The sequence below is a fragment of the Vicia villosa genome, linkage group LG5 (assembly GCF_029867415.1).
Source record: "Vicia villosa cultivar HV-30 ecotype Madison, WI linkage group LG5, Vvil1.0, whole genome shotgun sequence".
In the NCBI taxonomy this organism is placed as follows: Eukaryota; Viridiplantae; Streptophyta; class Magnoliopsida; order Fabales; family Fabaceae; genus Vicia; species Vicia villosa.
In genome coordinates, this window is record NC_081184.1 from 129971592 (window position 1) to 129999248 (window position 27657).

General features: G+C 31.1%; 2 protein-coding genes across 2 annotated transcripts; both read left to right on the forward strand.

Moving 5' to 3' along the window:
• The first annotated feature begins 449 nt into the window (after positions 1–449).
• On the forward strand, positions 450–4983 carry LOC131602481 (disease resistance protein RUN1-like). The gene is made up of 6 exons (XM_058874606.1): positions 450–608; positions 1136–1693; positions 1813–2908; positions 3005–3298; positions 3397–4176; positions 4263–4983. Exons 2-6 carry the CDS (start codon positions 1200–1202, stop codon positions 4821–4823), a joined length of 3225 nt encoding a protein of 1074 aa, XP_058730589.1. The 5' UTR covers positions 450–608; positions 1136–1199; the 3' UTR covers positions 4824–4983.
• Positions 4984–20711: 15728 nt separating this feature from the next.
• Positions 20712–25929, forward strand: LOC131602483 (probable methyltransferase PMT5). The gene is made up of 9 exons (XM_058874607.1): positions 20712–21688; positions 21925–22060; positions 22249–22489; positions 22996–23218; positions 23402–23561; positions 23677–23981; positions 24689–24821; positions 25153–25361; positions 25735–25929. Exons 1-8 carry the CDS (start codon positions 21177–21179, stop codon positions 25300–25302), a joined length of 1860 nt encoding a protein of 619 aa, XP_058730590.1. The 5' UTR covers positions 20712–21176; the 3' UTR covers positions 25303–25361; positions 25735–25929.
• The last annotated feature ends 1728 nt before the right edge of the window (positions 25930–27657 follow it).

Below are 27657 nucleotides of genomic sequence, written 5' to 3' on the forward strand. Positions count from 1 at the left end.
TAGCGGTTGATGCCTCGTGTCATTCATCTATGGAGAGAACTTGAAAACTGGAGAGATGTAGTACTGGAGCGAATCCGAACTTCAAAAACACTAGTCATTATTGAAACCTTTTAAACAATAATTATCTTTTTGCGTATAATGCCCTCAATTTTTATTACTTTATTTTACTTTCTTCTCTCTATTTAATAAATGATTAGGAATAATTTTTACATAATAACAATAATTACTATTTTAAAATTTGAAATGACACTTAAAAAAAATAATTTATTTTTAAAAAAAATGACAATTAAAAAGAAAGGAGACAATAGTTGTTTTGGTGTGAAATAAAATTTGATTGTATAATTACTCAAAAAAAAAATTTTGTTAGTATTAGCTAATCAAAGTTTGACACTTGTAATAAAAAGAGAGAGGTTTGGAGTGATTTAATTGGGACATTAATTATTTTGTACAAGTTAGATAATAGATATAGTAGACTCACTCATGTGTTCTCTCACTCCGTTGACGCACCCATTGACGCATTCCATATTCACCTGCTCATCTTTCTATTGCTGTCGTATTGCTGAAGCTGCTCATACAGCAATGTCCACCATCACCACCACCACCTCATCGTAAGTTCATATTTTCTGAACTCCTTTGCATGTTCTATGACTTGTAGTAGTAACCTAGTATAGTTTTTTTTTTTGACAAAAGTAACCTAGTATAGTTAATTATTAATACATTCTCTCATTTTATTCTAACTTGTTCAATTAATACACCTTTCAAACCTATTTTCCCCTTTCCATCAATGATTTCGTTTTCTCGAATTTGGATTCTTCAAATATCGTTTATTAATTATATCAGCTATTATTTATCAATTTGTTGCATGAATTAATACCTGATCAATTTAATTGATAAAATTAATTAGATTTCTCATTGGTAATAAATTAATTTATTGAAATGAACTCAATTATTTGTGTTCTTTATGCTAAACTTGTTTTCAACTGTGTTGCATCAATTCATGTTTTTTTTGAGTTCATGCTACATTTGTTCAAACAACTGATAGTATGAAGAATATACTAATTCATGCTGCTTATTATGATATACTGACACACTAATTATAACCATATAATTTTTTCTTGCATTTGCAAATTTTCAGCTTTACAACAACAATGTAAAATACATCATCCTCGGCAAGTTAGTTTTGGCTTTTACAAACTTCAATGGCTTGTAGTATCCTCCAAAGTGGCTCTTCTCCTAAGGTGACATGGAAATATGATGTGTTTGTGAGCTTTAGAGGCGAAGACACACGCAACAATTTCGCTGATCATCTTTTTGGTTCTCTCAGTAAAAAGAACATTGTTGTCTTCAGAGATGATACACAAATCAAGAAAGGGGAACATATATCATCTGAGCTTCAACAGGCCATTGAAGGTTCCCATATTTTAATTGTTATCTTCTCAAGAAACTATGCTTCTTCCACATGGTGCTTGCAAGAACTCGCAAAAATTGTTGATTGCATTCAAGTATCAGGACAAACTGTTCTACCTATTTTCTATGATGTTAGTCCATCTGATGTAGGGAAGCAAAGGGGAAATTATGAAAACGCCTTTCGTGAGCATGAAGAAAGATTCAAAGCAAATTTAGAGGTAGTGCAAAGATGGAGGGAGGCCTTAATACACGTAGCCAAACTCTCTGGTTGGGATGTAAGGGACAAGTAAGTAGTCTTTTCTATGTTTGGAATAAGTTGCTTAATTACTTTGTCAATTAATTTTTGTAGTTTTTGTTAAGGGTTGTCATGTGACGGTTTTGTATTTCCATCCTCTGGTATTTTAGGCCACAATATGCAGAGATTGGAAATATTATTAAAGAGGTAACATGCTTATTGGGAAACAAATCTTCAAGTTTACCCGGCGATATAGTTGGGATGAACTCACCAATGGAAGAACTAGAAAAGCTTCTAAATTTGGACTCAAATGACGATGTTCGAGTTGTAGGGATTTGTGGAATGCCTGGAATAGGAAAGACAACTCTGGCTACTGCTTTGTATGCCGAATTCTCTAATCAATTTGATGCTTGCTGCTTTATTGTTGATGTAAGTAAAACTTATGGAGACCATGGCTCAATTGGAGTACAAAAGCAACTTCTATGTCAAACTCTGAAAGAAGAAAATCTTCAGATACACAATCTTTCTATGGGTTCAAATTTGATCCAAACTAGGCTATGTCAAATGAAATCCCTTGTTGTTCTTGACAATGTTGATAAAGCTGAACAACTGGATAAATTGGATATGAAACGAGAATGGCTAGGGACAGGGAGCAGAATAATCATAATTTCTAGAAATTGGCATATCTTAAGAGAGCATGGAGTAGATGAAGTATACAGAGTTCGACTCTTGGATCGTAATAATGCCCTTCAACTTTTTTGCAGGAAAGCTTTCAAAAGTGATGATATCATGAGTGATTACATACACTTGACAGATGAGGTACTAACATATGCCAATGGCCTTCCATTAGCAATTAAAGTGTTGGGCACATTTTTGTATGGTCGAGATGTCTCTGAATGGAGAAGTGCATTGGCACGATTAAGGGAGAATCCAAATTTAGATATTATGGGTGTGCTCCGAATTAGTTTTGATGGACTAGATGATACAGAAAAGGATATATTTCTAGATATTGCTTGTTTTTTTAATAAAAAAGAGGAGACATACGTGAAGAGAGTTTTAGATTTTCGTGGGTTTCATCCTGAAATTGGTTTAAGAGTTCTCATTGATAAATCATTCATAACCTGTGAGAAGGGGAGAATTTTTATGCATGATTTGTTCAAGGAACTGGGCAAGAGTATCGTTAGAGAAAAATCACCTAAAGAACCAAGAAAGTGGAACAGGATTTGGGACTACAAAGATGTCCACAATGTTGTCTCAGAAAACATGGTAAAATAGTTGAAATAAAAGTATTGCTTAGCATTTTTCTATAATTGATTAATAACTTTAAGGTATCTATCATATTTTAAGTCATTTGTAATACAGGCAACAGGAAACCTTGAAGCCATGATTTTGAGGCGTTATCCAGAAAATATTGAAGAAATACAGGATATGACAACATTAAAGGCTGAAGCTTTAGCACAAATGAGACGCCTTAAATTGCTCATGCTGTGGAATTTGAATTTCTCAGGAAGTCTCAATTTTCTTTCAAGTGAATTGGGGTATCTTTGTTGGGACAAATACCCTTTCACTAGTTTGCCATCAAGTTTTCAACCAAATAAACTTGTTGAACTGATTCTACCTCACAGCAACATCAGGCAACTATGGGAGGGAAGAAAGGTACCATAAACGTGGTTATGAGCCTTTGTTTTTGTTTTTGTTTTTTTGATGAACACATAAGAAGTGTTTATCTCATATTGTTTCCTCTTTCACTGCAGCCTCTACACAATTTGACACGGATTGATCTCTCTCACTCGAAAAATCTTATAATGATGCCAAGTTTTTTGGAGATTCCAAATCTTGAGTTGCTAGATCTTGAAGGGTGTATAAAACTCATGCAGATTGATCCATCCATTGGTTTTCTAGAAAGGCTTTTCAAATTAAATTTGAAAAATTGTAAAAATCTGGTCAGTATTCCTAACAACATTTTTAGTATGAGTTCTCTCAAGCATCTAAATCTCTCTGGCTGTCCAAAATTACTCAATAATCAGCTGTTAGGAAGACAAAGACAAATAGAGCAATTGGATAACAAGGAAACTGCCACCCAATACCAGTCGACATCACGCATCCTCAAAGTTCTAAAGCCATCCTTTCGATTTTCGTTTTTTCAAAAACATGATGATTCTGTTGGTTTAATGTTACCTTCGTTGTCTCGTCTGTCGCGTTTGCAATATCTTGATTTAAGCTTCTGCAATCTTTTTCAAATCCCTAATGCTATTGGGCTGTTACATTCCTTAGAAATCCTAAACCTGGGGGGAAACAACTTTGTGACACTACCTTCTAGCATCAAGGAACTTTCCAAACTTAGACAATTGAACTTGGAGCATTGTAAGAAGCTGCAATTTTTTCCTGAGCTCCCATCAAATACTATTTTGCCAGTAAGAAAAACATTTTTTGGTAGATATGTAGCTGGATTATATATATTCGACTGCCCCAGTTTAATTGATATGGAATGCTGTTATAGAATGGCTTTTTCTTGGATGATACAACTCCTTCAGGTGCCTACTCTATCCTTTTACCTTTTGTCTATATCTATTTTTATGTGATTGAACTAATACTACTCAGCTAATTTATCTGGTATAAGGTGCACATGCAATCTGATCTTCCAATGGGTCAGATTGATATTGTTATTCCCAGAGCTCAAATTCCAGTATGGTTTAGCAAACAAAATGCGGGCAGTTCGATAAGCATGGATCCATCACCTATTATGGATGACAAGAATTGGATAGGTGTTGCTTGTTGCTTAACATTTGTAGCGCATGATGATCCAACTAATTTAGGTGAAGGATTGTCGCCTCATATTGGGTTTGGTTTTCAAAATAAGCAACGCGGGCGCTTTCCGGTTATTCCCATACATCTTGAAAAAGATCTGGTTACCGTTGAGTTGGATCACTTTTTGCTCATTTTTTTCACTAAGGAAGAGTTTATTGATTATTATGTGAGTTATATAACAAAGGGATTGCATGATATTAGTGGTATTGAATTGACAGCTATTGTGGAGCAGCCCATTGGTTTGCACTTAGAGGTTAAAAATTGTGGTTATCGCTGGATAATTAAGGAGGATCTGGAACAGTTAATCCCACAAACAATTTACAGTGGAAGTGGAAATTCATCAGTTCAAATCAAGTATGTAACAAATGATTAGCCATATTGAGCTGATTAATGAACAGCCCAGAAATTCCATAGAATCATTGTTAAATATATTGTTTAAAGATAGACATGATAGAATAGATACGACAATTGAAACATGTTTATAAGAAATATTTGATGATGACTATTGATAATGCACTCAAGTGTCTTATGCATATGAGTTGGTAAGTTAAAGAATGTAAATAAATCAGTACTAATCATGGCTCATAATATCCATGAATATTGACTATAATTGTACCTAAAAATGGAGTACACGAAGACTGATATAAACAAGTGTATTTGGTGCAACGGTAAGTGGGTATAACCTATCAATTTATAAGATAACAATCTTAGTATCATACATCATGGACCTTAGCTAAAGGTTGGTTATATTTTGGGGTATCGTTGTTTCCACCCTTTAAGTGTTATTCTACATCACTATAAAAAGTTTAAAATGTCTCTAGCGTTCGAAGATGCATCTCCAAATTCACTTATTTTAACCATTTTTCTATCCAAATTGAAGAGACGTCTCTATTATGTCAAATTTTAATCAGAAGATGCATCTCCGCAAACACCAATTATTCAAATAGTTGTGGGTGATCTATAGTTACAAGAGCGTGATTGTTTGAAATCGGCTAACCACAGAAGGAAGATTTTGCATATGGTGCATCCCATTGCTGCTTGGTTCACTGATGTTATCCTCTATTTCGGTCTTGTCGACTTATGTTCTTCGGCTTACATGATCATAAACCTTGACATGTAGGCGACTTTTGTTGAGAGGTGACATTCAAAGACGTCATCGTTCCACCCACCTATAGGCGAGATGACCATCACCTTGAATGACGTCTCTTGCCTCCTGCATCTTCCCATCAAGAGTAGATTATTAGGCCCCGGGAGGATCAGTCGAGAGGAAGGCGTCGACTTGATAGTCACCTATTTGGAGGCTGATCCAAATGAGGCCTCATAGGAGGCACATGAAACTAGAAGTGTTCACGCTAAATTTATTTTTTTGGAAAAGCTTTATAAAAAAACATCTGCAGTGGGCCCTGGATTCCGTAGGCAATGATATGCAGGTTGGGTACCACCGCCATTGCGCATTGAGGTGTTACCTCTTATTTCTGGTTGGCACGTCCATGTTTGTGGACAAAAGTGCAACCTATGTCGATATCGTCTACCTTAATTATTTTGTTGACCTGACTTTGATTCACGAGTAAAAATGGGAGTCGCTTGTTTGGTTTACCTGTACTCTAAGCTGGCCAAGAGTTTTCTTTGGAAGACAAAGCAGATGACAGGGAGTTGTACGCTGCTTATGGTAATTTCTTGTTAATAATATTTTCATAATTCATTTGTTACACTTGTTACCAATATTTTATCTGAGCTATTTTCAGGGATGTGTAATCTCCTGGTTCTCTCGCATTACCGGGTGGGAAATTGCGACTGCCTATGATGAAGATTGGTCACGTGCAGCCGCATTGGTCACGTTGCAAGGAACTTGATGTGATACTATAGACTCAGCTGATACAAGAGGAGTATGGTCGTGATACCGAGGGCTACTTGACATGATTCTATATGGTGTCACACCCTATCATGACAAGATTCTATATGGTGTCACACTCTATCATGACATTATATATTTTAAAAGTTGTTGATTTATAATTATCAACAACTTATTTATAAATAAATGCCGCTGTCAGGAGTTGAACCCTGAACCAACAACTCCCTTAACCAACTAACAAGTGTCAGTTTATATATATATATATATATATATATATATATATATATATATATATATATATATATATATATATATATATATATATATATATATATATATATATGAGAAGGGATATATTTACTCCAAGAGTAAGTGTTAAAGACTTACTCCAAATCTTAACCATTGATTATCATTAATCTAACGGTTTTGATTAATTTTTATATTGAAAAATGTTTCCAAAAATAATTAGATTAAATGATCAGTTAATACCGTTAGATTAATAATAATCAATGGTTAAGATTTGGAGTAAGTCTTCAACACTTCCTCTTGGAGTAAATATATCCTCCTCTCTCTCTCTCTCTCTATATATATATACTAGTACTTAGACCCGTGCGAGGCACGGATTAAATGTTTTCTAAAAGAAATCTCATTTTAAAAACACTTATACTTTACAAATTTTACTTAGATTACTATTATATAGATAAAATGTCATTGCTATTAATAACATACATAAAAAAGTTTACTTAACTAAATTTTTTTGCAAATTATAAAATAATTTTGTCACTTCTAATTTATTAATAATTTGTGTAAGTTTTTTAAAAGATTAATTCGTTAAATAATTGTATATTGACTTTTTCTCATTTATAAAAATGTTTGAAACTTATTCCCGTTTATAAAAATAATTGTATCATGAGTTGACTTTTTCCCGTTTATAAAAATATTTATAACTTATTACAGTTTATAATAATAATTGTATCAACAGTAAACTTTTTCATGTTTATAAAAATATTTGTAACTTATTCCTGTTTATATAATTGAATTAATTAATTAATATTTTAAATATCTCACATAAAACTAAATATGAGTATTATTAATTAAATAATAATTAAAACTATAGTATAAATCTTTAAATTACATAAAAGAGTTTAATAAATATGCATTGATGCTGGGAAAGCTTGCAGAAGAAGGAAATTAACAATTCTATTTAGAGGACGGCGGGTCGCACAACGTTATTATAAATAGTAAATAATTATGTTAAAGTAATGATTAAAAAATATAAATAAAAAATATACTATTAAAAATAATAAATAAAAATATGTCAATTCATGCCAAATATGAATTAATTGTATAATGTAGAATTATTTTATTAATTTTTAAAGGGAAATTGTGTTAATTCAAAAAAATTAGATATACAAATTGAATAGTCTCGGTCCCTAGGGCATGTCTATTTTAAGTAGTCTCGACCCGTAAGAAATATATAAAATAGATCTTTTATTTAATATATAAAAAAATAAATTGAATAAAAAGAATGACAAATTTGTGTTTTTCATAAGAAAGTTATGTTTTTCATACATCATAATTGTCTCGTGTCTAAAATAAATATTTATAGCAATTTTTAGTATAAATATAATTTGCATAGATATATAATTATGTGTAATTTCAATGTACATATTTCTAATAATAAATTTGTATTTTAGTTATAAACTAAAACTCGTTTTGATATGAATCTATTCAATGATAATAATAATATATAATAATATAGGTTTTATGTAATAAAATTATATCATCTCATTCATTAAAACAAAAATAAAAATGTCAAACTACATTAGCCTCTAAAATTATTTACTAACACAAATGAAAAATGACTCTTATGATATTTGAAGATAAAAATTTGAATATAATGTAATATATCAAATTAATTTATTGATCTTTATTAAATATAGTAAGAGAATATAAATTGTCCAAATTTTACCGCATCAAATTTTATAGTAATAAATTTGCGTATTAATCAACTATTTTAAAAAAATTAAGAATAAATATTAACATTTTATTTTAAAAAATACAAACTTTTTTGATAAACTAATATTTCAATATAATTGGTTACCCTTTAATAGTGTTTGTAATTATAGTTAATATATTACATATATTTTTAATAAAAAAATATCACAAATAAATAAAATTTATAGATACAAATTATTATATATTATTTTAAACATTTTTTAATAAGATAAAATTTACTTTTGATACAAAGTAAACTTTATGTTAAACAAATTTCAAATTCTCAAAATGATATTAAATTTAATTAATTATTTAATTATTGCTCTAAATTTATACCTTGGTTATAAGATTAAAAGAATAGATATGCCAGTCAAACTAAGTTTATATGTAATGGTCAAGAGAAAAAAAATAAAAAACTTTGAATATAAAGAAAAGGATAATGTTGAAATAAACGAAGTAAAAAAATATAAAAGATCTATTTCAATTTAATACAATGTAAATAATTCTTTTTAACGTTGTTATGACACACAAAAAAATGATAAAAAATTATTGTTTAATTATATTTATTGGAACATAATAAAAATAAAAATAAATATTAATAATAATTACAATTATTATTAATAATTATTATTGATAATAATAATAACAATAATCAAAATTTTAATACTAAAATTAATATAAAAATTAAAATGATAAATGTAATGAGAAGAAGGTATATCTCCAAGATAACGACAATAAAGCTAAGGATGAATTATATATTTAAAAAAAATCGAGGTAACTGAACATGCCTATCATTGTTATGGAATCCACTATTATTTCAACTGTCCTCCCGTCTCAGCTTCTTCACTGTTCACACACAATCAAACATTTTCAAATCTGAAAATTAACAGATCAAAAAGTAATCCTCCCGAAAAAATCAAACATTTTCAAATCTCAAAAAGCAACCAATGATGTGGAAATATCATATACTTATAACAACAACCTTTAATATCCTTATCCCTTGCCGAAGTCAAAATTTTTAAACATGATTCAGAAAATCAATATCTACTAACAATTGCCCGACCAAAACTTTTCAATTTCTTCCAATTGTAAAACCACTTAACCACCGCAGCTCCGACACCACAAATTTCAGACAATAACGATGACACCACCGCAAACTCTGGTTGACAAAGAAGACACAATTAATCTCTCAGGTTCCACTCAAACGGTAACCAAAATCAAATAATGGCAAACAAAAATAAAACAAACCGACAAAGAGTGTTGCCACGGCGGCGACGAATTCTGGTTGACAAAGAAGACACAATTAATCTCCCAGGTTCCACTCAAACGGTAACCAAAATCAAATAATGGCAAACAAAAATAAAACAAACCGACAAAGAGTGTTGCCACAGCGGCGACGAATTCCATAACATAAACATATATGAAATAGAGAAAAAAAGAGACAACAACTCAAGATTTTCAGAAAAAATTCACATCTCTAAAACACATAAATAATCAAGAACCGAGATTTATCTCTGTTGTTCAACAACTTTAAAAGTTTATTAACTTCGGAAAAAAAACAATTTGTAATATAGAAATGACTTTGAAATGGATTAGGGCTCTCTAGGGATTATATAGGAATACGGTAGAATTCAAGAAGTTTGTATTTTAATGTATGAGGAAAATCCAAAAGCCATCAAATATTGTTTGAATCAATGAATATTTTAATTAATGTGCGAAGGAAATATCAAAAGACATGGGAATTGTTGGAAATGGAAAACTGAATTGATTTAGCGTAAACGTTTATCATATCAGAAGCTTTGGAACTGATGAATTGTGAAAATGCGTTGATTCACGGTTGAAACAATTTTTGAGAAAATAAATGGTCCATAATTATTATAAAAAATCTGTATATTAAATAAGATGATATTAATTAAAAATAATAATGATAATACCAAAAAGAATATACAATAATTTAAAAAAATTGAATTATTAAATTAACAATTATAGTAAGATTTCTAAATGTAGAAATAATAAAAATAGTAAACTCTCTATAACGGTGACACGTGTCAAAATTGCCAAAAATCTCATTTTGCTTTATTATATTGTATGATATATATATATATATATATATATATATATATATATATATATATATATATATATATATATATATATATATATTATATCATGAAGAATTAGAAAAACTTTGAATTATGGTGTGAAATGAAGTGAGGAAATACCTCCTTTATATGTGAGAAAAATTGGCTCAAAATGGAAACAATCCTGGAGCCAAATTAATATTCTAATCGATTAGGTGCATCCAATAATCAATTATTATTGTCTAAAAAGAAAGAATTTGATATAGATCTGTTACCAATCATTAAGAGATTGTCATAGTCAATTATGGACTCGGTTAGACATATAATCTAATCAATTAGATAGTTCAAAAAATTGTCCTAATCAAGTAAATAAATGCCTTAAAACTATTTTAAGTGTGTGTGATTTGACTTAGTATCTTAAGAATTTTTCTCCTACTTTTACAAGACTCTAATAAGTCAGACATACACAACCATGCGAGCTTTCTCTTTCACAACTCCGAAGCTTTCAAGTTCCCTTGCCAGATGTACCACTCTTATAAGTAGTTTATTAAAACCTCGAATCTTCTACTTGATGTGACTTGAGATATATTCAAGTTAAATCACCATCACCAACGGGTTGAAAAGATATTACCGGTGAATTCAATATTCATTAGTGTTATCATTATCCAAATATTTAAAAGGTTGTCAACATCATCATCAACTTCATACATGTAAGCACATAGATCCTCGCATACTTGTTTGAATTCAGAGATTAGGATTTGAACCAAGCTATAAAAATTCAAAGTGTTTGCTGTGATAGGACCCGAGACAATGAGCACAATTATATAGTCACGTTACTTTTATTTAAAAATGATGTGCATGCCGTGAAATTTCTTGATAATTTAATTCTTATATGAAAACAAAATTTCTTATAAATAGACAATTTTGTTGGGTTTGTAGTAATAAAAAAATGTAGTGTGAGTTTTTTTTAACTAGGAGGGCCAAAGCCCAAAACTAATTACTAATAATCCTCTTGTAAAAGGTTCCCAGTATATCCGCAACATAACAACTCTGAATCTCCTTAAGACAAGTATCTAGAAAACAAGTTCATAAATTATGGTTTACTCTCATCTTCACAAGACGATACATGCATTTGTTCTCCTCTCTGGACACATGGATAATACGGTGTTCTTCCACTTTTCTTAGCTCCATTTGAATTTGTCTTTGCAAGCTCCTTTCTATTCACATGTAGTAATTATCTTTCGCTATTGATTCATAGACCTCCTTAGAATCCGTTTGGATCACTATCTGTGGATTCTTTTGCTTAGGACAAGTCTGACACCTTCAAGCACCCCCACAATTCCGTAACAACTAGACCATCTTCCTAGAAATTTAGTGTAACCTCCTATCCATTTTCTTCTGCCATCTCTTATGAGACCTCCACTACCTGCTTTTGACTTACTCGTAACAACACCATTAATGTTTAGAATATATCTGCTGTTTTCAGGAGGTTCCCATTCAATATAAATTGGAATGTTACTTTTGCCCCGATACTTTGAACTTGAATCCTCTGTAGTCACATATGACTGCAAGGCACTATATCTAGGCAAAATTTGTCACACAAAATTTGGACAGAGAGATAAAATTGAATTATGTAATGACAATATTAGCCTCCAAAAACACTAACAAAAGAAATTTTCATGGTGGCAAAGGATTATGATTCTGATACTTTCTGCAACATTTTCGAGTGTGAATTTCTAATTATATTAAATTATATTATATTATACTATATTATATATTAATTATGTTTGAAATCTATAATCTAAAATATTTAAACTCACGTTTAGGATCCAGATACTAAAATACAATTAGCACTTTAAGAACTTTTTAGGGGCATCCTAGAGGAATTAAGAATAAGAATTCTTATCAGTTTTGAACTTCCACTTATTTATAACGCCTGCCCCACACACATATCCAGCAAGTATTCAGTGGCAAAAGTAGTTACCTTTCCCATGTCTAACGGGGTCTGGTGGAGGGATCATCATCATTGTGGTGGGAGTATCGTTTCCTTAAAATATATCACACCACAAGTTTAGTTAGACTATCACTAGTGACAACTTTAGAGTGAGTATTTAATTTTAGCACCAACCCCAACTACATATTATCATTTCTCTTTCCTTTCAGTTTTGAGACACATACTTCTGCACCATACTTCCATTCCAAGAAAGAAAGCCATAACACGATTAAGGAAAAGAAAAGGGCAGTGCAGTACATGTTAGTGCGCCCACCTACCGCTCCCCAAGAGTAAAAAACAATGACAGTTGCTTTTTTTCTCCAAATATAGATTAGATGCCAATGAAAAGGTTAGGCCTTGGCCCACACCAACTATACCACTTTAATGATTACCCTACATGTCCATTTGGGGGAAATTTTCTGCATCTAAATCTATAGTATTCAACTAGTGTCTACAATAACAAGTGAAACATTTCCAAGGAAGTACTAGATATGTTTCCATTTATTTAATAAATTAAGGATTTTGAGCTTAAATTCTAAAAATGTAGTGAGGTTTAAGTTATTAATTGTTTTATTGCCTATATAATTTTAATCAACTCTAAGATTTGTGATATTTAGTTTATAGCTAAGTTGAAATTTTAAAAATTATTTTTTTAATGTTAAATTTGTTTTACATAATTTATTGAGAAAAGAAAATAATATTTTTATTAAAATATATATAATATTTAAGGTTAAATTTGTTTTTGATATGTACAACTAGGGGTGGCAATGAAATCCATTAAGAGAATATCCATCCAATCCATCCTATAATTTATCCATCCAATCCATCCATTAAACAAAAAACAAGTTTAATGGATTGGTTTAATCCATCCATGAAAGTACATGGATGGATTCAATCCATCCATCTCATTTTATAAATCCAATGGATTTTAGTTTATTATTTATAAAATTAATTTTTTACTAAAAAAAATTTAAAATTAAACCATTTCTAAACATTTTTTTTGACGGTATGTCTTAATATTTTTTATTCTCACAATATTCACCCCATTGATTTTCTTTCATGTATCGTAATATGAAAAAAATTAATATTTGTTTGTGATATAAACATGAAAATATATATAAAATCAAATAGTATGGACAAAATATAATATGTATAGATCAGGACATAAGACACCAATAACTTGTTTCTTTATCAACAATTTTACTATTTTAGATACTTCATACTTGTATACTACAGTACCTATGTGTGTTTAATTTAATATGTAGAGAGTGGTTTGTTGTCTATATTTAATTTAATATTAACGTTAAAATTGCTTAATCGATACGCATGCATTGAAATTATTTAATTTAATATTCACGTTAAAATAGGTTGAATGGTGTGCATTGAATTTTAAATTTTTTCTGATAGAATTAGTTAATGGAGAAGTTAATTGGTTAGAATTAAAAAGTGAATCAAAAAGTTAAGTTATTCAAGATGTTAGTTGATTAGAATTAAATATAGAGATAAAAATTTATAATTAAAAGAATTTTAAAAAAGTTTCATAAAATAATTGTTTTTGTAAAATTAATCAAAAATTAAAAAAAAAAATTTAAGTTAATTTTTATGGATGGATGGACATCCATCCATTAGAAATACCTTAATGGATGGATTGGATGGATTATATCTCTTAGCGGATGGATTGGATTGGATTTTTCAAAAGAAAGTTTAGTGGATTGTTAATGGGTTAATGGATTGTTTTGATCCATCCATTAACAATCCAATCCAAATCCATCCAATCCATCCATTTTGCCACCCCTATGTACAACTAAACTATCTTTTAATTTTAATTTTTACTAAATTTTAAAAATTAATTGATTCTCACATTTCTATCGTATATAAGATTGATCTCTACCTTTAATTTTTCTTCTAACTCAACAAATATATACATCATATGTACAATTTTGTATCTACCTTTAATTTTTCTTCTAACTCAACAAATATACATCATATGTACAATTTTGTATCCATTGTAACTAAATATTGATTATCACATGACGAATTGAAATCACTATATCCCTAAATTTTTTTAAAGGTGCTTCTTCTTCAAGTTCGTCATTTTTACCATTCCACCGTCTAGCTTCATTTTTTGGGAATCATCATAAAGATAGTCATTATTAAGATCATGGTTATGATCTAGGGTTTTACAATAGTTGAGATGGTTAAGGTTTTTTTTTTTATGGTGGAAAAGGACCTTGTTCAATGAAATCATTTGATTTGAAGCGAAACCAAGAGAAAAAAGAACGAACTAATGAAACTAAAAAGAGATTTGAGACGTTAAATATCATATTGATAAAGTTTTCAATTTTTCCATTTTGTGATGGATATTAGAGTTTCAACGTCAACACTCACACTCTTAAGTCCAAAGTTGCAATTAATATTTTATGACAGCCTCCCCTTTTAGGATGGATCAAGTGTAATGTTGATGGTATAACTATTAGAATTCTTGTATTTTGTGCTTGTGGTGGCATTCATAAATGAGAAAAATAAACATGTGTAGAGTTTCTCTTCATATACTGGCCTTGGGAATGCCTTGTTAGCTGAATTGAGAGGTGTGATTTTAAGAATTGAGTTAATCTTGGATAATCATTGGAACAAAGTATGGATTGAAACAAATTCCTTAATGGTGGTGAAAGCCTTCTCTAATCAGAATATTTCTCCTTGGACTATCAAATCTCAATGGTTTGAACTTCCTTCACAATATTAAGCATTTGGATTTCATAGCTTTCCACTTTTACAAATAAGACAACATGTGTGCGGACAAATTTGCTAGTATTGGATTGATCTCTAGAAAATTTAATTGGTATAGTCATCTTCTTGATAACATTAAGGATGATTTCTTGTGTAACAAGCTTGAAAATCTTAAGCTTACATTGAGTTCTTTTTTAGGAGTTTTGGTTTCTTTGTTCTAATATATTGACCTTGCCTTTGTTTAAAAAAATGCAAGGAGTAGTGAAAATGTTAATGACTATTTTTTAATGGATGACTTTAAGAATTGTATAGCCGAGAGAGTACCACTTGTCGTAATATGTCTCAATTAGGGCAACTGTTTCTTACTCTATCAAGCATGATAGAGAAGGGGTGAAGAGGCCACAAATAGGAGGAATTGATGACTTAGAATAACATATGACGGAGAGAGAAAATATTATATTGACAAGTTGAAGGTTAGAAGGATAGTGATGGTGGAGGAAGGAGAAGACATGCATTTTAAGGGAATGTTTGTGAACATGGTGGAAGAGAAAAATGTAATATGTCAGTGGGTTGGGTTGAATAGAGTGGTGCATCTGAAAATGTGACGTTAATGAATTTAGAAATTTAATGGTTTGGATCAGATCAGATGATTCATAGACCTAAGTCTAACATTTAATAAAAACGAAAAAAAAACCTGTACATGTAACACATACTAGTGAGAGTTTTGTTTGTCTAATAAGACAAAAATTAATAATATAAACTAATTTTGCAAATGATGAAAACGTATGACACTTTTTTTTATAAAATCTTAAATGAAAATTAAAATTTAAATTAAAAAATTATTGAAAAAAAGAAAAAACATATTTAACTTAGATATTAAAATTAGAAGATAGTATAATTATAAGAATAAAAATTAATATTTATTTTGATGATTAAAATGAATATTATAATATTTTTACATTCTTTATTACTCCTTATCTCTATTATCAAATGATTTTTCTTAATTAAATATTAAATATATCATTGGTCCTTGCAAATATGAATTAAATTGATTTTGAAAATTTAAAAAGATTATAATATCTATGCAAATAATGCTAATATAAAGATATTTTAAAACGTATTAAACAAATGATAATAATTTATCATTTATTAATGACCTTATTTCTATACGGATAGAAAATATTTTCAAATAAAATATTCTAAACCCAGTTGATCTTACACGAAATATAGAATAATTAAGTTCATGGATGTTTGTTTTGTTGGGAATTTCTTGAATGCTACGATGTCATATCATATCTGTCTGTCTGTAATAACATGCTGTGCAGTAGTGGCTTGACGTGCAGCACATAAGTACAATTTTGAGCTGTACATATGAATTAATTAATATAATAAAAATATATAAAAATGATATGCCTGCTGCAACACGAGATGTATATTGTATAGTTCTAAGTTCTAACTCCAAAACACAAACAGGGTAGTATTAATTATAGACTACGTCATGTCAAAAAAACAAATTTCCAAAAAGTTTATATTTGAAATTGAATTGAGAAACTAGACTTGAATTATTGCATTATATTTTTGAATGAATGGCTGGCAACAAACTGTTGTCTCTATTTGGTAGATGTTTAATACTTTGATTAATGAAATCATGGTCTTTGACATCATAGTTAGTGCTCAACTAAGACTTGCTAACATAACACTAAAGTCTTGTTTGGTGTTTAGGATAAAAGACAAGATAATCATATCACATCTTTAGTTAAAATTTATACTAAAATTTTCAATTTTTATTGGACATCAAAATATATTTAATTAATACTAAAATTTGTCATGTATCTTTAGTTAAAATTTATATTCTAAATTTGAGCTAAAAATCAACAGAATAAAATAAGAAAATAAATTATTGATTTGTTTTATCAAATATAAATTAAATATAGAAATCAAATTTAATATAATATAAATAATAAATTGACAAAAGTCATATTTAGTTATAAATTAATAATATTCTTTCTAAATTTGAATATATAAAATAAAATTATTAGTAAATTTTAAAAATTATTAGTAAGATCTTAAAATTATTAATGATAATTAATGATATTTTATTAGGTATTATTTATTAATTTATTTAATTTAAAAATTATTTAAAATAACTTTTAAAATGTATAATTAATTTTGAGCGATGGCTTTTTAATTTAAATATAATATAATTTATATAATGTCATTAATAAATGTGTATTAAACACTTAAAACGATAAAATAATGATATATGTGTGCATCAAACATATAAATTTGATTAGCGTGATAAAACACTTATTATGAAGAACACGAGAAACAAGTAACCATTTAATTGTAGCTTTAATTGTCGCGATCACACATCTCTAAAAGATCTTCTTTCAAATTAGTCACTACAATTTAAAACAACTTATTCTCTAACACTAAGCAAATTCTTTCATCACCATGAGGCTTTTCTCGCTCACTCAAAATTCCACCTCTTACATCTTGTATTTTGCATAAAAAAAAACTTCAAACCATAACATTTTTTTATCATATAGCATTCTTAACTTGTATTTCACTAACAAAGTTCAATTAAACTGACTTACCCTTCCAACACGTAAACCTCCAAATGTCTGATCGAGACAAAATTTATCTTATTTAATCAAATGAATTTTTATAAAAATCTCACTTCTCTAGAAATAATACACGAAGGAGCCTTGAGGAAGGAAAGAAAATAAATTAGTAACAAAGTCAAGATAAATTTAAGTAACACAAGACAAACTCCATTCGTTAGGCCATATAATTTTCAACTTATAAAGATGTTGAGGATTATCTTTGTTGGAATGCTTATATAGACAAGAAAAATCTAGTCAACTTTGCAATTAAGATAATGAGTTGTGTATGCCAAACATGATTTAGTCACGTATTAATACCAACCAATTTTTTTATATAAAAATTGATTTTCAATCCCGAAATAAGTTAAAAAAGAATATAATTTGCCTTCACAACTCTGATCTTCTCACTAATTGAAAAAGTATCGTATGCAAATTATAAATACAAAACTCGAACCTGAGCCCCCCATCCTTGCCAATGATGTACCACATCTACAAACCATCATCAATTGATGACTTCAACAAAACATTCAGGTCTTCAACTGTAAATAGAAACAAAAATGGAGAAAAATAGTCTCTTTGACGCAAAATCCTTCATAATGCAAACTCATTTGTAGGACTACGACTGACGCTGAAACAAAACTCAAATATTACATGATCCACTTTTTCCATTTAACCGAGAATCCAATTTTGATCATCAATGTGTTCAAATATCCCCACTCAATTGAATTATACACCTTTTTGAAATTCACTTTAAACTAATTCAAATTTTTTTTTACTCTTTAGCATTATTCACCACCTCAATTGGCACAAGTATACGATCTACAATTTTTCTTCCTTTTATAAAATTTGATCGAGATTCATAATCACTTTGTCAATAACTGATTATAACTAGTTCTTCAAATACCTTATACAAATATCTAACTAAAGAGATTGACTTGTAATCGGCCACGTTCTGATGACTAACTGCTTTAGGAATTAACACTTTAAATATGAAGTTTCAACCCTTTAACTAACTTTCCATTCAAATAAAATTAGAAATAAAACCTCATAAAGTCTTCTTTAATTTATGGCCAAAACTGTTTTAAACAACCAAAATTAATTTCGTTAAGACTCGGGCTTTTAAAACTATCTTGATCTCAGATAAGATATCTTACCTCTTCTTCCTTACTAAAAGGTATTTCCTACATGTATGTTTCACTAGAGACGAGAAACACGAAATGAATAGTTTTAGTACTCCATCTGACTAAATTAACTAATTTTAAGTGATCCTCAAGATTTTTAAAAACTACTTCTCGAACACTTATGACACCATCCACCTAAGCTCCACTAGCATTTAAACTGAGTAAGGAATTTCTCATATTCCTGCCCAGCATGATATTGAGATTTTTTTTGAGTTCACATATCTATTTTAAGCCATAACACATGGGCCTTTTGCTACTACTTTATACAATACAATCTGGATATAGAAAAATTCAAGAAAAGACATACTGGATTTTCCCTCGTTTTGAAGCAATTAGTACATCTATATCTCTCTTATTATCTATGATCAATATTCCCTCCTCAGCTTCCTTTAGGAGTCCAATTACCTCATCCATCTCAACAATATAAGACAACGGCGAGACAAATCCCACATTAAGGCATATTGTATGCTATTTGGACACAACAAACATCATTCTCTGCTTAAAAGAAACATGTCTAACTGACTCATCGACACCTCATCACCATAAAACTAAGTGAAACGCCTCCCCTTAATAGGAAACTCAACCAACATATTATCGTGAATAAAATTATTGAGGTTTCTCATATCCTAATTTATAAGCAATTCACATTTACGCATTTTCTCATATTCCATTCCGAATGAATTGAAATTGCTGCACATCCACACTCTAAATGACTTTTCTAATTAATAATATAAATGCTAAATTTCTCCCATATCGATTTTCTACCCGTAAACTCACATGGAGCATAAACGTTAGCCACATTAAACATCTGCTCAACCTTCTTGAAATGGCCGCAAACAATCAATACATGGTCAAAATTGTTTGATGATCTCACCTCTATCGAATTAAAATTTCATAATGTTAGAATGTCTCCGGATATTTTGACTAAGGACTTAAAAAAAAATCCATCTTTAAATCATCCCAGCATCGCCACTAAAAACTCATCCATCACTTCTAATTTTGTCTCTTGAATACACATAATCTTGAATACACATAAGATAATACTTTTTATCTTTAATTAAACTTAAATTTTTCTTCCAATTAGCCATCCCAAACTCCTAGTGTTATCCTCAACTATCTTCAATGTTCCCACACTACACCCCTACATTACCAACCCCATCCTACCTATCTCCCCTCCTATGCTCACTATTTTCTACTGACTAATCTTTTTCAATGATATTTTCTCCCTACCTTAAAAAACAATGCCAATATATGATCGCTAACTCCTCAAACATGTGACCTTTTCCTTTTTATGGAAGCTCGTTTGGTTTTTTAAATCTTCACTGTTAAAAATTAACTTGGATGAAAAAGATACAAATTGTTTTACTTAATTCTTTGGTTTACGATCCTATAGTAAGCAGCAAATGTAAAATTGCTATCTCATTATTAGTAGTACTACTTTATTTTATAATATGAGACGTTAAAAAATAGTTACATTAATACACAAAGTACCGGCAAATTAAACCCATTAAATTTACTTTATCATTTTTTAATATAAGTGGGAAAAGTATTTATAGTAATTAAGAATTAAGAGAACATTAATGAATAGAATCTTATAAACGAATCCCAAGTTTAATCCCAAAAGTTTATTCCACGTATATATACCTTTTATTTTATATTTTACTCTGCCTTATGTATACTCTGGATTATACGCAAGGAATAGATTACACATAAATGTGCCTAAAAATACGATTACACATAAATGCTTGACAAAAAATATTTAAAGCCAAGAAAAAGATTACAAATAAATAATGTTGCGTGTTTTTGGATCCGTTTAATAATGAAATGGAGGTATATATAACGAAAGAGAGATAAAAATACAAAGCTGGCAAAGGAAGTAAAGTTAGCAACAACAATCCAAACAGTTTGGACCCAGCCGGAATTAGCGCTCTTCTTCTCCATTCACAAATTGCTTCCCAAATCAACAATCTCACTCACCAAAAACCCTAATTCTCCATTTTCCTCTCACAATTCACGCTCCAAAAGCTTCGATCGGTTTCGAATTCAATTCGGCCGGCGGCGATCTGATTCGATCGGCATTACTCGATCTTGTTCCGGAATTCTGCGATTCAGACGCGGATTTTGTTTTCAGATTTTCGGATCAGATTATTGTTTCAATGCTTGTAGATGTGGATAAGATTCACGATATTACGATAGGTTATGGTGTTTATGAATACGATTTAGTTTGATTTTTGGAAAATTTGATTTTCTGTAAGTTGAATTTGGTGGGAGTTTCAACGATTTTGGACATGAGAAGCTCTTTGTCGAATAAATTGTGGATGATTTTCGGGCCGAAACCGCCGGTGAACTGGTTGATATTGTGCGTGGTTAGTGTTCTGGCTTTGATTATAGTGTTGGGTTCGTCGTCTTCCAATGCGGTTGATTCGTCGCCGCGGAGGCAGGCTTCTCTTATCTATACGAACTACAGGAGGATAAAAGAGCGGGTGGCGGTTGATTATTTGGAGTTGAAATCTGTTTCGAGCGGTGGTTTGAGGCAAAAGGAGTTGGGGCTTTGTGGAAAAGAAAGGGAGAATTTCGTGCCATGCCATAATGTTACTGCTAATTTGGCGTCGGGATTTGAGCAGGGGGAGGAGCTGGATCGGCACTGCCAAGTGTTGAAGGAAGAAGATCAATGTTTGGTTCGTCCTCCCAAGGAATATAAAATTCCGTTGCGTTGGCCTAGTGGCAGGGATATTATATGGAGTGGGAATGTGAAGATAACCAAAGATCAATTTCTTTCGTCTGGAAGTATGACCAAAAGGTACTTACTTGCTTTGGATATAAATAAATCTTGTCAGTCTTAGTTCCATTGTAATTAGTAAATTTGTGAGAAATTGTCACCACAATTTGTAAGTTGTATCCCTTGTAAGCTGTAACTATTGATTGATTGATTGAATGGTTTTTAATTTTGGATGATAGACTGCTTGAATGAAAGTGTAGTTTGTATCGGTTCTTTCTGGGCTGTGATTCCTAAAATTGTTGCTATGATTTATCTAGGTTGATGCTACTAGAAGAGAATCAAATTGCCTTTCACTCAGAGGATGGTATGATCTTTGATGGCGTGAAGGATTACTCTCGCCAAATTGCTGAGATGATAGGGCTAGGAAGTGATACAGAGCTTCATCGGGCTGGTGTAAGTCTTCCATTCACCATATTCGACCAATTGTTGTTTTTTTGGGGATTCTTAGTGTTTTACGAGGACAGGGTTTGTGCATAATAGAGTACAATAAGGAATATTATGCTGTTAAGCTACCTATATTCTCTTCTTGATTTAGGTTGCATAATATACGTGACTGATATATTTAGCTCATAATATAACAGGTTCGAACAACGCTGGACATTGATTGTGGATTTGGTAGCTTTGGAGCTCATTTGTTGTCACTTAACATAATGGCGGTTTGTGTTGCGGGATATGAGGCAACTGGCAGCCAAGTTCAATTGTCGCTTGAGAGAGGCCTTCCTGCCATGATTGGCAACTTCATTGCAAGACAGCTTCCGTATCCATCATTATCATTTGACATGATTCACTGTGCTCAATGTGGCATCATTTGGGATGAAAAGGGTAATTTTATAGTTATGAGCATTACTCTTTCATTCTTAGCTGAATGAATTTCCTTATAGACTTCATAAAGCTCAATCCTCTTTATCAGTATAGTCTCTTACATACAAACAGATTCATATGTCATATTTTGTAAATTTATATTTTAAATTCAAGTTGTAGTATTTCTCAAAACTTGTATTTGATGACAAATAAGATAGAAAATGGTGTAGGGTGTATGTATTTATTAATATCTTGCTTATAGTATAAATATGTTTGGATTTATTAGATCAAATGTGTTCTTTTTTAATTAATTTGTGTTTGACCAATCAAATTGATGATTTAGACAGATGTACAAATGTTTCTATAACAATGAATCAGTGATGCTGCCCCATTTTCTACCATTCACTCTATATCACTGCCATTTCCTTTTTTCACCCTTTCATGACTTTTCTATAACATACTTAATATTGTTTAGCTTTTGTATTAAATGCTATACTTTGGTCTCTAATATTGACTTTATCCTATAGATGGAATGTTCCTCATAGAAGTTGACCGTGTTCTTAAACCTGGTGGATATTTCGTTTTAACATCACCTGCAAGCAAGCTACCGGGTTCATCGCGGGAGAAAAAGAGAATCACGTTGAACCCATTGGAAGAGCTGACCCAGCAACTATGTTGGACGCTCCTAGCCCAGCAAGACGAGACTTTCGTCTGGCAGAAGACTGCTGACCTGAATTGCTATGAATCACGGTAAGGATATTTGTATTAGCGTAGGTGATATTAAATGGTAAATATTGATTATCAGTAGACTGTTTATTTGAGATGACTAGGAGTATCATCTACTGCTAGTTATGATATTGTCTTTCTCCGTTGATCATTGACTACAATAATATAACCTCTAGCTTTTCTGTGATATTTGTTTCTTTATTGCAGCAAGCAGCAGGCTATTCAACTATGTAAAGAAGGGGATGATACTCAACCATACTATAAGCCTCTTGTATCATGTATAAGTGGGACATCTAGCAAGCGCTGGATTGCAATACAGAACAGATCCTTTGATTCTGAATTGAGTTCAGCTGAGCTTGAAATTCATGGAAAGTATTATTTTTAGAAGCTTCCTGCTTACAATTTACATCCTCTTCCTTCTCTGATATTTTTTCCCCATTTTGTTTTGCTTTTCCTTTTCATAAATTCCCTGAATTATTGCAGGAGTTCATCCTGAAGACTTTTATGAAGACATGCATTTCTGGAGATCAGCTGTTAGTAATTATTGGTCCCTGCTTACACCACTAATTTTCTCTGACCATCCAAAGAGACCTGGAGATGAAGATCCACTGCCTCCATATAATATGATTCGGAATGTTATGGACATGAGTTCTAATTATGGGGGTTTGAATGCTGCATTGCTGGAGGCGAAAAAGTCAGTGTGGGTCATGAATGTTGTTCCTGCCAGGGCTTTTAATGCACTTCCTCTCATACTAGATAGAGGTTTTACAGGTGTTATGCATGACTGGTAAGTTGCTATTTGCTTATGATCTAGACAAAGTTTCTTTATGATTTAAAAGTTGACTGGATCTAAGATTACTTTGGCCAAGGGTGATAAACTGATAATACCACTAAAGCCTGATAAATGTATTTCTCTTACATCATCATTGGCAATGCTTATGACAAACTGAACAGTAGTGTATTCTAGTTGGAAAAGTAACATTAAATTTAGAAATTTACTTCAAAAGATACTGATGTTCGTGATTATTTTATTGCTGAAAATGGTTTGGCAGTGTTTACTTAAATGTGTGCAAAATAATTCCCTAGAAGTTTCTTGTTTTGTAAATTATATATGACATTTAATGCAAAACTCGTTAGTTTCATCAATATGTCAATAGTTTCCTTTAATAAACATACTACATAAATGGTGCCGAAATTTCAGTATCACATATTATGTTTCTTTTATTCAAATCACCCTTAGCTTTCTTAAGTTTGTTTTCCTTTTGAGAATGAATTTGAAGCTAAATGTAATATTCACCTGATTTCTTGGATTGAACTCCACCTAGTTTAGTGCAAAATCCAATTCTAAAGAAAATCTTCCCCAGTTTTGCAGTTCCATCTCTAAATTCTCTTTTCTTTGGAATTCATTGACAAAGCTCTTCGTAAAATAATGTTAACTTGTATGAACTTCGAGCTAGTTGTTTTGTTTCTAACTATTGATTTATTGATCTTCAGGTGCGAACCTTTCCCCACCTACCCGCGGACATATGATATGCTTCATGCAAATGGACTTCTGTCACAGTTCCTTTCAGAACGGTGCAGTATGTTAGACTTATTCTTGGAGATGGATAGGATACTACGACCAGAGGTATCATGGTGTTTGTATTCCTTTTCATAATTGTGCTTTAAAGATTCATCATTGATTTTTCTTAAGATTTAGCAGAACATAATCTGGTACTTTCCGTCCTCGTCCTTTCTAACCTTTTTTTTGGCACAACCTCCATAAAGGATGATCTCATCTGGGCAGATGATTACAAGCCAGCTGACTCTAATGAAGCTGGCTCATTAGTTGTTGTGATTCCCATATAAAATATAATGTTGAATTTCTGTGCTTTTTTAGAACGAGTAGTTGTCGATTTCCATGTAATGTAAAAGGTCTATGAAGCCTAATTTTTAATTACATATCATTATTTTTGTAGGGATGGGTCATTCTTTCTGACTCAGTGGGAACAATTGAAATGGTACGCACGCTTGCAACTCAAGTACGCTGGGAAGCAAGGATAATCGATCTTCAGAATGGCAGTGACCAGCGGTTACTTGTATGCCAGAAACCATTTTTGAAAAAATGATTCAACACTAATATACTTCACCAATCACCATGACAGATGAACACAATTTTTTTGCTCTGGTAATTTCTCTAAACTATTGTTTTCTCTTTCTGCAACTCGGTAAATTTTCTTGTTTTGGTAAAAACAGGTAGCATTTAAGTTAAGTGTAAAATTAAATATTATGGTTGCAAGAAAAAAACTTGTGCCAGTCATGCCAGAAGCAAGGTTCATGATGTGGATTCCTTTAGGGACCAGTCATGTTTTTTTTGTGAGGGCTCTGTTGTGGTCCCATATGTGTCATCCTTTAATATTGTTGGATCAAAAGCGTCCATGATAACTCAAGTCCTCCTTGAAACTCTGCAATTCAGATAATGGTGTTTATATTGACAGCTATGAATTCACGGTAGCTATAACATACATCTAAAATAATGTCACTATTTTATACAATTTCAGGGAATGGATTGTTTTAATTGGTACCTGTATATATAGAGCTCAGAGCCTTGACTTCAATATTTACCACAACTGGGTCTAGATATTGAAGCTGTAGATTGTGAAGGTTCATGTTGAATTTAGTTACAGTTGATTTTTTTTGTCAATGTTGTTTGTAGTAATTCATTCATCCAATATCTTGTTAGCATTTTTTTATTCTTCTTTATTTCTTTTTTGATCATTGAACTTCTAGCATTTATGTTGAACAATCACAAGTTTTTGAGAAAGAAAGTGAATGGCCATGAAATTCAAGCACAATCTTCCCTTACTCTATATGCTCTAATTAGGTTGGCTTAGGATAATCTTCATCTTGGTCGCGCCACAGGTTGTGAACCAGCTTCCACACTGAGAAGTGAGAACACAGGCATTGCCTAACAGTTTTATTTGTTGATCTACTGGATCCAAGTTTATACAAATATACTTTCAGAGTTTCAGTCTTACTTTTTTTCAAATTAAACATTCTGAGGCGAAACATTAAAAATTGAGAACAGTAGTGCCATAATAGCTAGATTGTAATAATAGTATTCCTCCATGTCATAGTTAGATATGGCTGGCTGGCAATTGATTATATGCCTTATTAGACTATTGTCACCGACGCATATCTCTCCCTTATTTTATATTCCTTTACTTTTGAAATTCACATCACTCTCTATAGTTCCACACGACTTATTCATGGAATGTTATTTGAATACCTTAAAAGTTTACTTTGTATAAAATTATATTATTTACAATTATTCATGTGATAGAATAGTTAAAAAAACACTTTATTTTTTTTAATGAGATTATATATAAAAAAGAAACTTGATACAAAAGAGAGGGGACTAGGCCAATACCCTCTCAACAAAAAGTGAATATGAAGAAAGGTAAATATAGACTATTCTTCACATAATCTCCTCTAAAAAAGAACGGAATAGAACTAAAGAAAATTGAATCAGTAATAGTAAGATCAAGGTTAGCAAGGGAATCTGCACAACTATTTTCTTCTCTAATAATATGAGAGACAACAAACAACATATTCGAGGTTAAATTCACACAATTTAACCATCTATTGTGAATATGTCAAGGAACCAAAAAGGGTGATTTGAACGCGTGAACCACCGCAGTCGAATCAGTCTCCAATCAAAAGTTATGTCAACCCTTCTCATTGGCGAACTCAATTGTCAACATGACACCTAGAGCTGTCAAAATGGGCTAGCCCATATGGGCCGGCTTGCCAAGCCTGAAAAATCATAGGGCTTGGGCCTTAAAATTAGAGCCCATATTTTTCAGGGCTTTTTAGCCCAACCCTGAAAAGCACGCTACCCATTAGGACTAGTCCATATGGGCTGTGGGTAGCCCATTAAGCCCGTATAATTATAAATTTTAAAAAAATATATTAATATTTATATTATCTTACTACAAAATAGCATATCTATTTTTCTCACTTCACTAAATTTTATCTCTATTTTATTCAATCTTTCTCTTTTAAATATTATACATTAATATAATCAACATTTTTCATCACATTATATTAGTTTTTCTCTTATAATAAATATTCAAGTATTATTTTATACAATTTAGACATATATTGTATTTAAAAACACATTATAGTATTTATAAGAGATAATATAGTACTTAAAATGTATTATGTTTAAAATAACATAATTTAAAATTTTATTTATAATAAATATTATGGAGTTTTTATTTTAATTTTTTTAAAATAAAAAAGCCCATTTAGGGCCGGGTAGCCCGAAGCCCATCTAGGGCCAGACTCGGGTAGTAAATCTCGAGCCCATATTACACTGAGCCTTTTTGGCCCAGCCCTGAAAAGCCCATGGCCCACCAGGGTCGGCCCGTTTAGGGTCGGGTAGCCCATATTGACAGCATTGTCACCCGAGAGTTCGGAGA

Excerpts from the sequence above, each read along its gene's own strand:
- LOC131602481 (XM_058874606.1), top strand. The coding sequence starts at position 1,200 with ATGGCTTGTAGTATCCTCCAAAGTGGCTCTTCTCCTAAGGTGACATGG. Across the intron at positions 3,299-3,396 it reads AACTATGGGAGGGAAGAAAG|CCTCTACACAATTTGACACG; the intron begins GTACCATAAACG and ends CTTTCACTGCAG. Across the intron at positions 4,177-4,262 it reads GGATGATACAACTCCTTCAG|GTGCACATGCAATCTGATCT; the intron begins GTGCCTACTCTA and ends ATCTGGTATAAG.
- LOC131602483 (XM_058874607.1), top strand. The coding sequence starts at position 21,177 with ATGAGAAGCTCTTTGTCGAATAAATTGTGGATGATTTTCGGGCCGAAA. Across the intron at positions 23,982-24,688 it reads ACAGGTGTTATGCATGACTG|GTGCGAACCTTTCCCCACCT; the intron begins GTAAGTTGCTAT and ends ATTGATCTTCAG. Across the intron at positions 24,822-25,152 it reads ATAGGATACTACGACCAGAG|GGATGGGTCATTCTTTCTGA; the intron begins GTATCATGGTGT and ends TTATTTTTGTAG.